The sequence below is a fragment of the Carcharodon carcharias genome, chromosome 14, assembly GCF_017639515.1.
Source record: "Carcharodon carcharias isolate sCarCar2 chromosome 14, sCarCar2.pri, whole genome shotgun sequence".
In the NCBI taxonomy this organism is placed as follows: domain Eukaryota; kingdom Metazoa; phylum Chordata; class Chondrichthyes; order Lamniformes; family Lamnidae; genus Carcharodon; species Carcharodon carcharias.
In genome coordinates this window covers 122248073-122265556 of record NC_054480.1, presented here as the reverse complement: position 1 = coordinate 122265556, position 17484 = coordinate 122248073, and the positions used below count along the sequence as shown (strand labels likewise).

At 48.3% G+C, this 17484-nt stretch overlaps 1 protein-coding gene across 1 annotated transcript; it reads right to left on the bottom strand.

Moving 5' to 3' along the window:
• Positions 1–551: 551 nt before the first annotated feature.
• LOC121287605 (growth/differentiation factor 15-like) lies at positions 552–16906 on the bottom strand. Its single transcript, XM_041205533.1, has 4 exons — positions 16822–16906; positions 12677–12820; positions 3833–4075; positions 552–1363 (listed from the first exon to the last, which is right to left on the bottom strand). Exons 1-4 carry the CDS (start codon positions 16904–16906, stop codon positions 552–554), a joined length of 1284 nt encoding a protein of 427 aa, XP_041061467.1.
• Between the last annotated feature and the right edge of the window lie 578 nt (positions 16907–17484).

The window sequence follows — 17484 nt, the reverse complement described above, 5'->3', positions numbered from 1 at the left end:
GGGTGAACACTGATAGGGGTTGGACAGTGTGGACACTGATAGGGGATTGGACAGTTTGCACACTGATAGGGGATTGGACAGAGTGAACACTGATAGGGGATTGGACCGTATGAACACTGATAGCGGATTGGACAGTGTGGACGCTGATAGGTGATTGGACAGTGTGGACGCTGATAGCAGATTGGACAGTGTGGACGCTGATAGGTGATTGGACAGTGTGGACGCTGATAGCAGATTGGACAGTGTGGACGCTGATAGGATTGGACAGTGTGGTTGCTAATAGTGGATTGGACAGTGTGGACGCTGATAGCAGATTGGACAGTGTGGACGCTGATAGAGGATTGGACAGTGTGGACGCTGATAGGATTGGACAGTGTGGTTGCTGATAGTGGATTGGACAGTGTGGACGCTGATAGCAGATTGGACAGTGTGGATGCTGATAGGGGATTGGACAGTGTGGACGCTGATAGGGGATTGGACAGTGTGGACGCTGATCAGCGATTGTGCAGTGTGGATACTGCCGGTGGAGGATGAAGAGGTGTGGCAGGAGATTAGGAGCAATGACAATTGGTGACAATCATGTCATCAAAGGCTGTGAGTGTGAGTTTGCCCTCACTGCTGTAGTGCAGCAGTGTCATTGGTTCATAGGCTGCAGGATTGCAACAGAGTCCTGGACTGGCTCCTCCAGAGAGCTGGTTCATTGCAGATTTAATCATGGCATGCATGTTGGCAGCTTTGTAATTGGCAGGGCAGGAACCTGCACAAATATACATATTGTAGGATTCAGGTGCCCTGATCCAATCACTCCATCCGATCTCTTTAAATGACACCAGCAAAGGTTTCCTGCAACAGCGCTTCTGTTTTCTCAAACAATCCTCAGTTGAGCTTGTTGCTCTACGTTCTCTCCTGATACTTTTCACCTCCTCGGTCTCAACTTCCAACGTCAGAGAATCCCTTATACGTGTGGTCAACAGGAAAATCTCGGGGTGGGCTGGGGAAATTGTGAGCTGCATTCTGACTTGCTGCAGGCCACTGTCTGCCCAGAGCTCAATAAGTGGCTTGACATTGAGACTGAAGGTGATGATGGGCCCAGAGTGTAGGGCCTTGGAATCAATCAGCTGAGACTCTTCTTCACCCTGGCTGCTGGTCTCCAATATCTTGTAAACATTAACCTGCCATCCCAAGCTGGAATTCAGCCTTTCTAGATGCTCGGTGATTCGGAGATGTTTGTAACATTTTAACTCAGCACGAAGAACCTTTAAACCTGGGAAAATAGCCTTACTCCTGGAAACACTCAGGGTTAATCTCTCAGCAAGGCCTCTCTCCTCTTGAGTAGTCGCTCCACTGTCTCTGGCTCTTTCAACTGTGGAGAACAAATGGTTATGAAGCTGGATTCAGAAACAGTGACAAGCAACAGCCCACACCAGTGCTCGGCAGGACCAGGCTTTTACTGACAATTAGCAAGGGACAGTGGCAGCAGCTAATGGTCAGGCAATGATCATCTCTAGCAGCAGAACAGCCAGCTTTTTTATCACCCTGGGGTCCTGTTGATCAGAAATTGTCACATCAACACCGTGGTTACAAGGACAGGTCAGAGGTTGGGTATTCTGCAATGATCGACTCACTTCCTGACTCCACAAAGACTCTCCACCATCTACATACACCAAATCAGGTTACTCCAGGGACAGATGAAGCCACAAAAACCTTTGGGAAACTCAACTGGACACAGTGCCAATGAACTCAACCTGCTCCATTCATCAATGTAAGGTACGCTCATGCCAGCTCTGGTTAGGACTGAGTTACTGTCACTCCAACACACACTTACACACTCACACTGTGTATCATACTCACTCACATTCACCCACACTCTTTCATTAAGACACTTCCTCCCACACTCTATCACATTCACAGTTGGTGAGTCACACGTACTCACACTCACACTTAGTTATTCTCTCCTTTACTCTCTCTGAGTACGTTACTCTTGCTTTTAATCGGGAGTTGGTGGGGTGGTGGCAATGTCACTGGACTATTAATCCAGAGGCCCGGGCTAATACTCTGGGGACATGGGTTCAAATTCCCCTATGGCAGCTGGTGGGATTTTAAATTCGATGAATTAATAAATCTGGAATTGAAAGCTAGTCTCAGTAACGGTGACCATGAAACTATCATCAATTGTTATAAAAACCCATCTGCTTACCTGGTCTGGCTTACATGTGACTCCAGACCACACAGCAATGTGGTTGATTCTGAAATGCCCAGCAAACCACTCAGTTCAAGGGCAGTTAGGGATGGGCAACAAATGCTGACCTTGCCAGTGAAACCCACACCCCATGAAAGGATAAAAAGACTCTTTCACTCTCCCACATTTGGGCCAGAATTTTTTGCTGAGCGGGCAGGGGTATGCCCAACCCACTTGAGTGTAAAATAGTGCGTGATGGCATCAGGTGAGCGTCCCGACATCATCACGCACTTGCGCGATATTTCGATTGGTGGATGGGCGCTAAACTCGGAAGCGCGCCCCTTGACAATTAAGAGGACTGTAAAGCCCATTAACGGCACAATTAAATGGAATTTTTCATTGCCCGACCAATGTTACGGTTGGCAGGAGTCGAATTGGCCAGGCGGCCTTTGCATTTTTCAGGAAATCCCATCCAAGGGCAGGATGAGGTTTCCGTTAACAAATTTTAAAAAGTCTATGCACAGAATGTTTATAATGTCTATGCTCAGGTGACTGCTTGTGTTGCGTGGGCATTTTTTTCTGGATTTAAAAATATTTATTTGATACTTTTGAAGTCTCCAAATCCCCGAGGCCACTCCCTGCCTTCAGGGTGCTTTCTGTCAGAGTTCCCCGGACCTGCACTGCCTCCAGGGCTCTCCCTTTTTCCACCCCCTCACCCCTCACCTGGCAGTGCTGATCACATCAGCGCACACTTCATGCTGGCTGTTAATTGGCCCGCCAGCGTGAAATCGCGGTCAGGGGCCAACCATGGATGGTGGCCCTTTCCTTGTCCGCTCCCAGGCCCGCCAATCATGCCCAACCACTGACATAAAAATCCTGCCTTTGGTGTGTAACTGTCACACACTCACTCTCTCTCACACACTCTCTCACACACTCTCTCTCACACTCACTCTCTCACACACACTCTCTCACACACACTCACTCTCTCTCACTCACTCTCTCTCACACACTCACTCTCTCTCACACACTCACTCTCTCACACACTCCCCCCACACTCTCAGCCACTCACAATCACTTCTCATTCTCTCTCACACACTCACCCCCACTCACACACTCTGTCCCTCACTCACTTAATATTTTCACACTCATTCTCTCTCACACTTACTGTTCTCTCACACTCACTCTCTCACACTCACACTCAATATTGTCATGCACTCTCTCACACTCATTCACTCTCACACACTTTCAACATTTTTTCACGCTCACTCAAAATCTATCACATTCTCTCACACTCTCCCCCTCTCAAACACACGCTGTCACACTCATTTTCTCTCACACTCATTTTCTCTCACACTCATTCTCGCTCACACTCAACACTTTCTCACAATCTGTCACACTTTCTCACATTCTCTCTCACACTCGCTCTCTCTCAAACACACTCACACCCATTCTCTCTTGCTTGCAATCTCTCACACTCGCTCATCCTCTTACACTGTCTTACACTGACTGTCACATTCTCACACTTTCTCACTCACACACATTCGGTATCAATCTTACTCTCATACTCTCTCATTCACTCTCACACTCAGCAGTAATTTTAGGGTTAAGATTCACAAATATTCACACGTAAGTTTGCTGGAATTAACTACTCACTCTCCACTGGAAAGACAGTGACTGATCTGACAGGGTCTAGGGAATAGCTCAGCTTCCTGCTTGTGTTGTGCTGCTTGCTGTCTCCTCGTAGGAAGAGCTGCAACATTCTCTCCTCCTCCTCCCTGCTCGCACGCTTCCTGATTACTGGTGGCTGCTCCAATCCCAGCGATTCCAGAATCCCCCTTTTGACAGCTTCAATCTGCAACCATTTTCTGTGGTTTTCCTGAGGTCTTAGGTCAACACCTGTGGCAGATAATAGGAGTAGGCAGATGGCAGCATACCTGAGAGTGAGTGCCGAAAGGGAAGGCATGCTTCTGTCTGAGTCAATCTCCAGCGTATCCTTTGCTTCTCTCTCTATGTTTGAGTCCGAATGGAATCCGTCAGGCTCTGCTTTGTGTGATTTGTGGAGACACGGGACACATCCCCATGATCGGTCACATCTTTACCACAACATAAAGAACCAGAGAAAGGATTAAACCCCTAATGGATTGGTCCTCCCCCAGTACCTGTAGGAGCTAATGTCTCTAATCTGATAGAGGGCAGGTGGAGTCAAGCGCAGCTTTGCTCGGTGGGAGGCTCTTACTGCTGCCTCTGACTCACTCAGTTTAGGATTGCTGAACTTTTCTTTGGTTAGGATACCTTAGTTTTTAATTATTTCCTCAGAATGTTTCCTCTCCCTTCCACTTTTTGCTTGTTGTTGCTTTCCTCCTGTTATTAGACAGGAATCTCCTGTGTCTGAAAGTGAGAACTAATCAGTCAGAGACTGTCCACTGCAATTCTGGCCTCTCCGCATTGAACTGAACTGTTTCCAACGGAATTTCACTACCGGAAATCAAAGGAAAATACTTTCTACAGAAGGAAGACTGAGTGAGTGAGTGTGCCTGAGTGACTGTGTGAGTGAGTGTGTAAGTGTATGAGTGTGTGTGAGTGAGTGTGTAAGTGTATGAGTGTGTGAGTGAGTGTGTAAGTGCATGTTCAATTTTGTTAGTGTGTGTGTAAATTTTTTTCATTATTCATTCATGGGATGTGGGCTTCACTGGAGGGGCCAGCATTTGTTGCCCATCCTTAATTGCCCTTGAAATGAATGGCTTGTTAGGCCATTTCAGAGGGCAGTTAAGAGTTAACCACAATGCTGTGGGTCTGGAGTCATATGTAGGTCAGACCAGGCAAGGGTGGCAGATTTCCTTCCCTAAAGGAGATTAGTGAACCAGATGGGTTTTACACCGATCGATAATCATCTCATGGTCACCATTAGTGAGACTAACTTTATATTCCAGATTTATTAATTGAATTTAAATTCCACCAGCTGCCATGGTGGGATTTGTCCTCATGGTATAAGCCTGGAGCTCTGGAATGTGTGTGTGTGAGAGTGAGTGTGTGTAAGTGTGAGTGAGTGAATGTATGTGAGTGTGTGTGTGAATGAGTGTGAGTCTGTGACTGTGTGTGTGAGTGAGTATGTGTATGTGTGTGAGTGCATATGCATGAGTGAATGAATGTGCATGTGTATGTGTGAGTGAGTGTGAGTGAGTGTGTGTGTGTGTGAGTGAGTGCGTGTAAGTGAGTGTGCCTGAGTGAGTGAGTGTGCCTGAGTGTGTGTGTGTGTGTGTGAGTGTGAGTGTATGAATGTGTGAGTGTGCGTGTGTCCGCGTGAGTGTATGTATGAGCGTGTGTGTGAGTGTGGGTGTGTGAATGAGTGTTTGCGTGTGTGAGTGAGCGTGTATGTGTGTGTGTGTGTGAGTGAGTGTATGAGTGCGTGTGAGTGAGTTTGTGAGTGTATGTGTGTTTGAGTATGTGTGTGTGAGTGAGTGTATGAGAGTGTGAGTGTGTGTGTGAGTGAGTGTGTGTGTGTGAGTGTATGAATGTGTGAGTGAGTGTGTGTGTGAGTGTGTGTGTGTGAGTGAGTGAGTGCATGTGAGTGAGTGTGCCTGAGTGATTGAGTGTGCCTGAGAGAGTGAGTGTGCCTGAGTGAGTGTGAGTGTGAGTGTATGAGTGTGTGAGTGTGCGTGTGTGCGCGTGAGTGTATGAGTGTGGGTGTATGAGAGTGTGTGAGTGAGTGTCTGAATGAGTGTTTGCGTGTGTGTGTGAGCATGTATGTGTGTGTGTGAGTGAGTGTATGAGTAAGAGTGTGTGTATGTGTGAGTGTGTGTGAGTGAGTGAGTGTGTGAGTGTATGTGTGTGCGTATGAGTGAGTGTGTGAGTGTGTGAGTGAGTGTGTATGTTTGTGTGTGTGTGAGTGAGTGTATGAGTGTGTGAGTGAGTGTGTATGTTTGTGTGTGTGTGAGTATGTGAGCATATGAATGTGTGAGTGTATGTGTATGAGTGAGTGTGTGTCAGTGTGTCTGTGTGTGTGTGTGAGTATGTATGTGTGTGTGTGTGAGTGAGTGTGAGTGTGTGTGTGAGTGTATGAGTGTGTGAGTGAGTGTGTATGTTTGTGTGTGTGTGAGTGTGTGTGTGAGTCTGTGAGCATATGAATGTGTGAGTGTATGTGTATGAGTGAGTGCGTGTGTGTGTGTGTGTGTGTGTGTATGTGTATGAGTGTGTGAGTGTATGAGTGTTGAGTGAGTGTGTATGAGTGAGTGAGTGTGAGTGAGTGAGTGTGTGTCTGTGTGAGTGAGTAGGTGGAATTTTATGCGAGCCAAAGTCAATGGAGTTTTGGATGGCTCGGCATATTTTATGGCCTCATCCCCACTGTGAAGGGGCCTTAAAATTCCAGCCAGTGTGTCGGTGATAGTGCTTTGACATCTATAATTTCTTCTTTCGTTCTCTTTTCACACCCTTGTCCCTTTATTCCACACCTTACTTCTGGCTCTTATTGTGTGGCATTAGTTCCCTTCTTTAGAGATTTGTTGCTGAGTGAATGAGAATCAGTTCATGATCAAGTGATTCCCCTTCTAATTCAGTTCAACACTCAAAAGCAAGAAAAATGTTTTCCTCAGGGAAAGATTCTTTGGTGACAATGAGAAGGAGGTGGGAACCCCTCCAGCTACGGGTCCACCCAGTACCAGCTAATCTTCACAAACAAACTCCTCAATAACAGTGTCAATAAAGCAAAGTCAAGGAAGGAGCACAGCTCCAAGCAATTCAAAGTTGCTCAGCCACCTGAATCTGGAGTATCTGTGGGGCGCATGTTGAAGCAAGATAAGGCTGAGCAAGAAAGGATTTGCAAGGGTAACATTGAAATGCTTTCATCAATGCCACGTGAAGTTATGTAATATGAATATTTATAAACTTATCTTTGGAGCCTGAGTTGCATTGAAAGTGTAAAGAGTTCCTTGACCTTGAGCTGTGACAGCTCCTGTGTGGTGTCATCTTCACTTGATGCAAGCGTTCTGAGCAGTTTATATCTGGACCAGTAAAGATACTTGCAAAGCAGCTCAGAATGTGAAGCTATTGTAGAGTGCAGGAAAGATTCATGAGAATGGTTCCAGGGATGAGGAACTTCATTTACATAAAGAGATTGGAGAAGTTGGGGCTGTTTTCCTTGGAGAAGAGAAGGTTAAGAGAAGATTTCATAGAGATATTCAAAATCATCAGAGTTCTGGACAGAAGATTGGGGAAAACTGTTCCCATTGGTGGAAGGATCGAGAACCAAAGGGCACAGATTTAAGGTAATTATCAAATAAAACAATGGTAACATGAGGAAAATTTTTTTCACACAGCAAGTGTAGAGGCAGCTTCAATCAATGCATTCAAAACGAAATTGGATTATTATCTGCAAAAGAAGGAATTTGTAGGGTTACAGGGAGAAGGCAAGCTAGTGGTAATAGGTAAATTGCTTCTTAGGAGAGCCAGCACAAACACAAAAGGCCGAATGGCCACCTTCTTTACTGTAATAATTTTATGGGCCTGAATTTTCAGGACGGTGAGTGTTTGTCCCCTGCCATCCAAACAGTTGGTGGGGGGACATGGTGGGGGTCACGGTGGGGGACGCAGTGGGGGGAACACATCCTTCGCTGACTTCAGCGGTCCTGGTGCCATTTCGTGTTTGAACAATGGTTGATTGGCGGGGGCAGGCCGGGGTGGGGGGGGTGGGGGTGCAGAGCGGGGAGGGGGGTGCTTCACCAGCCAGAAGTCCCCCCTTGGAGAGCTGACAGCCAATCAGATTAGCTGCCAACCTAAAAATTGAGCCTGGGTGGAAAAGGCCCTCAAGTCACCATTAAGGCCTTTAATTGGGGCAAGGGCTGGCTTCCAGTCCAAGGCCATTCTCGCCCCAAAGTAAAATCACTACCAGGTCAGAGCTGGTGGGATCCTAGAGGGAACCCTGCTCATGCAATTTCACGGTTCCCACCTATGCCCACCACCTCCACCCCACCCCCCTACCCCCAACTCCACCCTCCCCCCAACCCCCGACCCCGGCTTCAGAACCTGCCGGGAGACGGGGTGCGTTTGGGTAGTGTAAAGTTCTGGCCATGATTCTAGGACAAAGCAGCTCAGGACACTGGGTGAAAGGGATCTTGTGAGGGAAAATGTAGTAAATCATAGACTAACAACTAATGTTTAGAGCAGGGTAGCGATTTGGGTGATAATTAGCAGAAGGGGATGGAGAGTGCAAACTTAAGAGTATGCCTGCAGATAAGGCCTAAGACTACAAAAATGGTAAAAAGACAGAGTTAAAATCTATGTATCTGAATGTGCACAGCATTCATAACAAGCTGGATATACTATTTGCACAGGCATAAATAAATATATATGAACTGATGGCCATCACTGAGACATGATTGCAAGGTGACAAAGGCTGGGACCTGAATATTGAAGGGTAGTTGTTATTTCAAAAAGTTTGGAAGCTAGGAAAAGGTGGTCGGTAGCTCTGTTAATTAAGGATGTCATTAGCCCAATGATGAGAGATGACCTTGGCTTGAAAGAGCAAGATGTGGGAGCAAGTTGGGAATAAATATGAAATAGAAAATGTAAGAGGTCACATGTGGGAGTATTTGTAAGCCCCTTATAGTAGTTACACTGTAGGACAGAGATTATAGGAAGGGAATATAAAAAAGGTACCGCAATAACGATGGGTGACTTTAATCGACATGTAGATTGGGTGAATCAGATTAGCGAAGGTAGCCTGGAAAGGGAGTTCAAAGAGTGTACTCGGGGCAATTTCTTAGAGCAGGATGTTCTAGAGCCAACCAGGGAGCAGGCTATTCTAGACCTGGTAATGAGCAACGAGACAGGATTAATCAATAATCTCATGGTAAAGGAGCTTCTAGGCAACAGTGATCATAATATGATAAAATTTCATGTTCAGTTTGAAGGGGAGATGTGAAGGGTCTACGACTAGTGTTTAAAACCTAAATAAAGATAATTATAGGATATGAAGGCAGAGTTAGGTAAAGTGAGCTGGGAAACTAGGTTAAAGGTAGAACAGTAGAGATGCAGTGACAAGGCTATTAAGGAGATATTTGATAATTGTCAGCAAAGATTTATCCCAGTGAGAAAGAAAGACTATTTGGGAATTTTGCATCATCCATGGCAAAAAAAGGAAGTTAAGGACTATCAAATTGAAAGAAACACTGTATAAATCTATAAAGATTAGTGTTAGGACAGAGGATTGGACACATTTTAAGAACCAGCAAATAAAGACTAAAAGAGGTAAAGAGGGAGAAAGTTGAGTCTGAGAGAAGGCTAGCTAGAAATGTGAAACCAGATAATGTGAGTTTCTACATGTATTTAAATATAAATGAGTAACTAAGCTAGTGTTGGTCCTCTACAGAGGGAGTCTGGGGAATTGGTAATGTAAATCAAGGAAATGATGGAAGGGTGAACAGGTATTTTGTGTCTGTCTTCACTGTGGAAGACTTAGAAATCTTTGCAAAGTTACTTGAAAATCGAAAGAGGAATAAGAGGGAGGAATTTAAAACAATCACTATCGCCAGGGAAAAGGTGCGGGTAAAACAATTAGACTTAAAGATTGACAAGTCCCTAGGACCAGACAGCCTGCATTCCAAAGTCTTAAAAAAAGTGGCTGCAGAGATAGCAGATGCACTGGTTAGAAGCTTCCAAAATTCCTTAGATTCTGCAAGGGCCCTGGTGAATTGAAAAATAATGAATGTAACACCTTTATTCAAGAAAGGAGGGAGACCGAAAGCAGGAAACCACTGGCCAGTTAGTCTAACATCTGTCACAGGGAAACTGCTAGAATCCATCATAAAGGAGGTTATAGCATGATAATTAATAATTTGATCAGAGTCAAAATGGATTAGTGGAAAGGAAATTGTGTCTAGCTAATTCATTAGAATTTTTGAGGAAGTAACAAGCAAGGTGGATGAAGGGAAATCAAGAGGAACCTGTAGATGTGGTGCACTTGGATTTCCAGAAGGCATTTGATAAGGTGCCACATCAAAGGTTGCTACACACAATAAGGAAACATTGTGTAGGGTGTAACATATTATAATGGATAAAGGGTTGGTTAGCTAACAGAAAGCAAAGAGTAGGAATAAATGGATTGCTTTTGGGTTGGCAAGCTGTAACAAGTAGAGTGCCACAGGGATCAGTGCTGGGGCCTCAGCTATTTACAATCTACACCAATTATTTAGATGAAAGGAATGAATGTCAACATCCTGGAGGTTACCATTGACCAGGAACTGAACTGGACTAGCCATACAAATACTGTGTCTACAAGTGCAGGTCAGAGGCTAGGAATCCTGCGACAAGTAACTCACCTCCTGACTCCCCAAAGCCTGTCCACTATCTGCAAGGCACAAGACAGGAGTGTGATGGAACACTCCCCACTTGCCTGGATGAGTGCAGCTCCAACAAAACTCAAGAAGCTTGACACCATCCAGGACAAAACAGCCCACTTGATTGGCACCCCATCCACAAACATTCACCCTTTCCACCACTGATGCACAGTAGCAGCAGCGTGTACCATCTACAAGATACACAGCAGGAATTCACCAAGGCTCCTTCGACAGCACCTTCCAAACCCACGACCACTACCATCTAGAAGGACAAGGAGAGCAGATAGGTGGGAACACCACCACCTGGAAGTTGCCCTCCAAGTCACTCACCATCCTGACTTGGAAATATATCGCCGTTCCTTCACTGTTGCTGGGTCAAAATCTTGGAACTCCCTAACAGTAAGTTGTCAAGAGGAGGTAGAGAGTTTGCAAAGGGATATAGACAGGTTAAGAGAGTGGGAAAAAATTTGGCTGATGGAGTATAATGTGGGAAAACATGAACTTGTCCACTTTGGCAGGAAGAATAGAAAAGCAGCATATTATTTAAATGGAGAGAGAATACAGGATGCTGCGATACAGAGGGATCTGGGTGTCGTGGTACATGAATCTCAAAAGGTTACTGTGCAGGTACAGCAAATGATTAGCAAGGCAAATGGAATGTTGGTATTTATTGCAAGGGAAATGGAATATAAAAGTAGGGAATTTTTACTCCAGCGGTACAGGGTATTGGTGAGACCACATCTGGAATACTGTATACAGTTTTTGTCTCTTCATGTGAATAAAGATATAATAGCATTAGAAACAGTTCAGAGAAGTTTCACTCAACTCAATCCTGGGATGAGGGGCTTATCTTAAGGAAAAAGGCTGAACAGGTTTGGTCTACGCCCAGGCCTATTTAGAAGAATGAGGGGTGATCTTATTGAACACATAAGATCCTGAGGGGATTTGATAGGGTAGAAACGGGGAGGATGTTTCCACTTGTGGGAGAGACCAGAACCAGGGGACATGGCTTAAGAATAATTGATCTCCTTTAAGATAGAGAAGAGGAGAATTCTTTTCACTTAAAGGGTCATTAGATTGTGGAATTCTCTTGCCCAGAGAGCAGTGGAGGCTGGGTCATTGCATTTATTCAAGGCTGAGTTAGAGAGATTTTTGATAGACGAGGGAGTCAAGGGCTATGAGGGCAGAGAGGAAAGTAAAGTTGAGACCACAACCAGATCAGCCACGATCTTATTGAATGGTGGAGCAGACTCAATGGGTTTAATGGTTTACTCCTGCTCCTAAAGTCATATGTTTTTATACTCCTAGGACACTGCAACTTGGGACCCTGCAGTGTTTGGGCCAGGTTGTTCCATGAGATGGTGGGGTCTGGAGTACAGATTTTACCTTCTATTTGTTTGTTCTTTGCTGCTGCTGTGCCTCAGCATTAAGCAGTTGGGGATGAAAGTGTGATGTAGCTTAAAGGACAGGTTGTCGCCATTCTGAGCAAGTGGTAGCCAGCTCTTCCCAGTCACGAATGTCAATGCTGCCGGACTTTAAGGAGAGATACTATTTCCGGCCATCTCAAAACAGTGCCCAGCACATCAAAAGCGATTTTGACAGCACCTTCCAAACCCATGACCTCCACCACCTAGAAGGACAAGGGCAGCAGATGCATGGGAACACCACATTTTTCTCCTCAATTATTTACCCAATGCCCTTTTGAAAGTTATGGTTAACTTACACTGCTCTTTCAGACAGTGCATTCCAGATCACAACAACTTGCTGTGTAAAGAAATGTTTCCTCATGTCACATCTGATTCTTTTACCGATTATCTTAAGTCTGTGTCCCTCTGGTTACTGACCCACCTGCCACTGGGAATAGTTTCTGCTTATTTACTCTATTGAAACCATTGTTAACTTTGAACGCCTCTATTAAATCTCCCCTTAACCTTTTCTGCTCTAAGGAGAACAATCCCAGTTTCTCCAGTCTCCCCACATTAACTGAAGTCCCTCATCCCAGATACCATTCCAGTAAATCTCCTCCACACCCTCTCCAAGCCTCTTGACATCATTTCTAAAGTATGATGCTCAGAATTGTATACAATACTCCAGCTGGCTGCTAACCTGTGTTTTATTATGTTTCAGCAGAGCTTCCTGCCGTTTGTACTCTATGGGTGGAATTTGCCGAGCCCGCTGGTGGCAGGTGTGATTGGTGGCTTTCCCAGAAAAGATGGCGGGACCCACTTCACGACGGTGTGAAGGCAGGTCGCGACCTTCCGCTCAGCCTGCAGACGGTGGGCCGCCTTTCCCGCCAGCGGTCGGTGGGGAGCTAATTGTAATACATTAGCATATAATTAAAAGGCCATCCACCAGGCTCTTGGAACCCCACCGTATGGTCTGTCCATGTCAGCGGGTAAGCACGCCGACGTGTTTCACAACAGCACACAGGTGACGCGCACTTGGCGGCCGTCACTTTGGGGGAACTGAGGTGAGTGAACAGGAGTGCTCTCCACAGCTCGCCCGTTATTCACAGGTCTCAGAAGCGCCGAGGGTGGGGTGGGGGAAACTGGCCCCAGAGGTGACTGCTGAGGGGGAGGGGGGCTGGGGGGGCATGTACGGAGGCAAATGTTGGCCAGCCTCAGAGGCCACCATTGTCGATTGGTGGGAGGGGGTGTCAAGTGCGGCCCTGGTGCTGCATCCCACACACAGGCAATCGAGGTGGGGGGCAGTGTAAGCGAGGGAAGTGGCCACACACTCAGGACACCCGTATAAACTGACCATCCCTCTGCAACTGAGATAGATCAGGCGCAGCCACAGGGATATGATTGTGGTCGGGCTCCTAGCCTGCCCACCCAGGCAAGCATCACAGAGGCACCAAAGGGCTACCAAGTGCTCCGTACCTTACCCCCCACCGCCCCACCCCCTGCTGGCACAGACTGCGAGTCCACCACCACTTTATTGGACCGCAGAGCAGTTGGACTGCACACATTGTACAACCTCCTCACCAACACTGGCCATGTAGCAGTCACTGCTGGAGGCACTCACAGCTCCTTGCAATCTCAGCATCCCGGTTTGGACCAGTGTCCCCCATGTCACAGGTTGACAGGGCAGCCATGCAGCGTAATCATCTCTGGCCATCCGAGGGGTGATCAGCACTTTCCAGGAAGCATTAAGGGGCGGTCACACAGTGTCAGGAAAGGTGCTAAGTACAGCCATGATAACCACGTCTCTCTCTCTCTTTCATGCTGCAGGAGGACCACGTCAGGACCATGGATCCTGGTGAACTAGCTGTATGTCTGGCAGCCTACAGAGACCACAGTAGATGGAGGAGACAGTGCCTGAGGCTCCTGGCCATGCAAAGGCAGGAGCAGCAACCTCATGAAGAAGGGGCAGCAGGACCCCCCGCACACGCTGCCCAGGAGTGACACCGAGCTGTGGCTGGTCGGCGCCTAGCGACCCAGGGTCTATAGGTGCTACCGGCCATTCCTGCAGATGACTGAGAACCAGCGTCACCAATGACTGAACATGTCTAGGGACCTGGTGGCTCACATCTGCCACTTACTGCAGGACTTGGCACCAAGGGGACATGGAGGGCATCAGCTGCCAGTGGCTGTGAAAGTGACTGCGGTGCTCAATTTCTATGCCAGTGGTTCCTTTCAGGGCTCCACAGGTGAGCTTTGTGGGATTTCACAATCTGCCACCCACAAATACATCCATGAGGTCACGGATGCCATCTTCTCCATGGCACACAACTTTGTGCATTTCGCCCGGGACTGGGACAGCCAGGATACAAGGCCCATTGGATTTGCCCAGATCTCAGGATTCCCACAGGTGCTGGGTGCAATTGACTTGCACTCATGTGGTGCTCTGGTCTCCATCGCTATATTCAGTGAACTTCATCAACCGCAAGGGCTTCCACTCACTGAACGTGCAGCTGGTATGCGACCACCAGAAACACATCCTGCCGGTCTGCACATGGTTTCTAGGGAGTGTGCACGATGCCTACATCCTGAGTCACTCGCAGATCCCTGATGTCTTCCAGGGTCCACAGAAGCTGCAGGGTTGGCTCCTTGGGGACAAGGGCTACCCGCAGAGGACGTGGCTGATGACACCCGTGTGGCAGCCTCAGACTGCAGCAGAGCGAAGCTATAATGAGGCTCATGCAGCAACTTGGTGGAGCAGACCATCGGGATGATGAAGATGCGGTTCCAGTGCCTGGACCGGTCTGGTGGAGCCCTGCAAAACAGTCCACAGAGGGTGTCACACATCATCGTCATCTGCTGCGCCCTTTACAACCTGGCGCTACAATGGGGAGAGGAGCTGGCTGAGGAGGAGTTGGAGGAGCTGGAGGTCTCCTCCGATGAGGAGGGCGCTGATGAGAGTGAGGGTGAGGGGGTCCTCGGTGGTGGCAATGATGGGGATGAGGCCCTCGCACTGGTTAGATGAGGCAGGCATGCTCAGGAGCCCTCATAGCTGCCAGATTTGTGGAGGATGATGACGACATGCAGTGAGATGTCCCCATAGATCCTCACCTTGCAGTTGTGAATGTTTGACTCCAGTCTGGCTTATGGCAGCACCAATACCCTCTGTGAGAATTCTCCTGTCATGGAGGTGGAGTGGAGGCCCTAATAGTTGCTCGATCACAGGAGGATGATGACAACATTTAGTGAGGACATTCCATAGATCTTCACGTGGTCTCTGAGAATGTCTGACTCCTGTCTGGCCGAGGGCAGCTTGCTTTTGCTCCATGATCAGGGCCATCTCAGAGACACAGCCATGAAACTTTAGACGAATCTGATGCTGTGTCCATCTTCAGCACCTCAGCCCTTCAGGAGCTGGTGCACAGCATCACGGGTCACAGATGCTGGTGTGATGGGGACCAGCCCCACCTTAAAGGTGCTGAGAGCACACACAGAGAATGAGAGAACTCTGTGGTGCCTGCCCACTACATTCTGGCAGCAATGACCAGCATGGCCGAGGTGCAGGCATCGGTAATGTTTCCAGGGAGTGTGAGGCTGGACCATCACTGTGGTCTGAAGGCTGCACAGAGCACAGGTAAGAGGCCCTGGACTGAGACACTTGCCTTTTATCTTGTGCAGAAAGGTTTCACATCTGAGTGACATGATGACATCAGAACAAGGAGCCACAGGCAGGGAGATATTCTTCGGAGTTTATTGACAATAGTCGACAGTATGTACAAGTGATTAAAACTCATGCCCAGGCTGTGCAACTAACTCTCCTTAACTTTCCTAACCCTGCCGCTACATCTTGGTGCTCCCCAGACATCCACAGCGGAGGTGGAGGCTGCCTGCTGACTGTGACACACTGTCTGTGATGCCCTTGGTGGGCGTCCTCTGGAGGGCCGAGACCTGGAGAGCCCCGGCCTGCTTTCAGTGTCCTGCTGTATGGCAGGGGCCCCCTCCTTGGCCTGTGGAGCTGGAGCTGCTGGGGTCACAGGAAAAGGGGATTCAGATGGGCCAGTCACTCCCAGAGTCACCTGGATGGATGTGCCTGGAGTGTGCACCTGCTGATTTTCCTTCCCATGGGTGCCCGAGGGCCCCTGGCTGACTCCATGAGGAGAAGGGGTAGCTGGAGTGAGATTGAGCTGCCCAGCACCCGTCTCACGTACACACTGTTGGAGGCCAACTATGACATCAGTGATGGAGTTAAGCCCGCACAGCTGTGCAGGAGCGATGTCCTGGACCAAGGTCTCCATGGCGGTCACCATCCTACCAGTGTTGCCCTTGGTGTGTTGGCATGCCGACGCTATCACCTCAGACTGAAGGCGATTGGACTCTGCCATCATGCCTTGCAATCTGAGGAGTGCAGTAGACATCCCTTCCTGATGTTCCCGTTCTTGCCTTTGCAGCTCCAGCAACTGTGACATGACCGAGTCCAGAGGCTTGTCATCTGACCCAGACTCAGCAACGTTCTGGCCTCCAGCAGCCCTCCGAATGCCAGGGACCTGGGTGGTCCCTGCCTCCACTTGCTGTGGATCAGACAGTGCAAAGTGCTCACCAGATTGTGACCCCGAGGCTACTCTAAAGCCAGGTTATGCGTCTCAGCGCTAGTGGAGGGTGTGAGTGAGTGCTGTGACAAGACTTCAGGGAGGGTACCTTCAGATTCCTTTTCCGAGGTTTCTCTGGGGCTTGATTGGAGGCCCTGGGTCATGGACTCCATCGGCTGTTTGTCAGATGTGCCTGTGGAAGCAAGGAGAGATAATTAGTACATGACAGTGGCCTGTGAAACAGGACACATCACTCACTGCATGGTTGTCTGATGGATGTTGCACTGCTGGATCCTCACTTGGTAGAGCAGCACCAACCTCACCGTCAGCCCAGGACCAGTCCTGGTCATCACTGACCAGCTGGATGCCTCTGTTTTCAAATTCTATCACAATTTTGATCTCCGGCATCCCTCCATCCGTCTGCGACCTTTCCCTCCTGTTGTGAGCTAGTTTGACCTGCACGGATAGAGATGGGGAGAGTGTATCAGGACGACTGCCGGGCCAGATGATAAGTATGCCTGGCCTGTGTGGGTGGTGCCATGGATGGGGTGAGGACAATGATGGTGTGTGTGAAAGAGTGAATGGTGATGGGCCCTTGAACTGGCAGTGAGTGAGGGCCCTTTGTGTGTGTGATGGGTTTTGAGTGTGTGAGTTGGGGTGATGAAGAGAGTGACTCACCCTGGTGGAACGGAGGGGATCATTCATCCTTTTGCGGCACTGGGAGGCTGTCCTCCTCTGCAGGACGTTCGCACTGACCACCGCTGCCACCGCCTCCCAAGCCGGGTTGGTGACATTGCTGCCCATCCTGCGGCCAGAGCAGGGGTAGAGCACATCCCGGCGGCCTCCACAGCATCCAGCAGTCGCTCAAGGGACCCGTCGTTGAAGTGGGGGGGCTGCAGTCTTTTTGCCTTTGCTGGCCATGTCTCCTGGGCAGAGGTGGTGAGCTGGTGGCGATGAGCCTTTTAAAGATGGCGGCCGGCGTGATG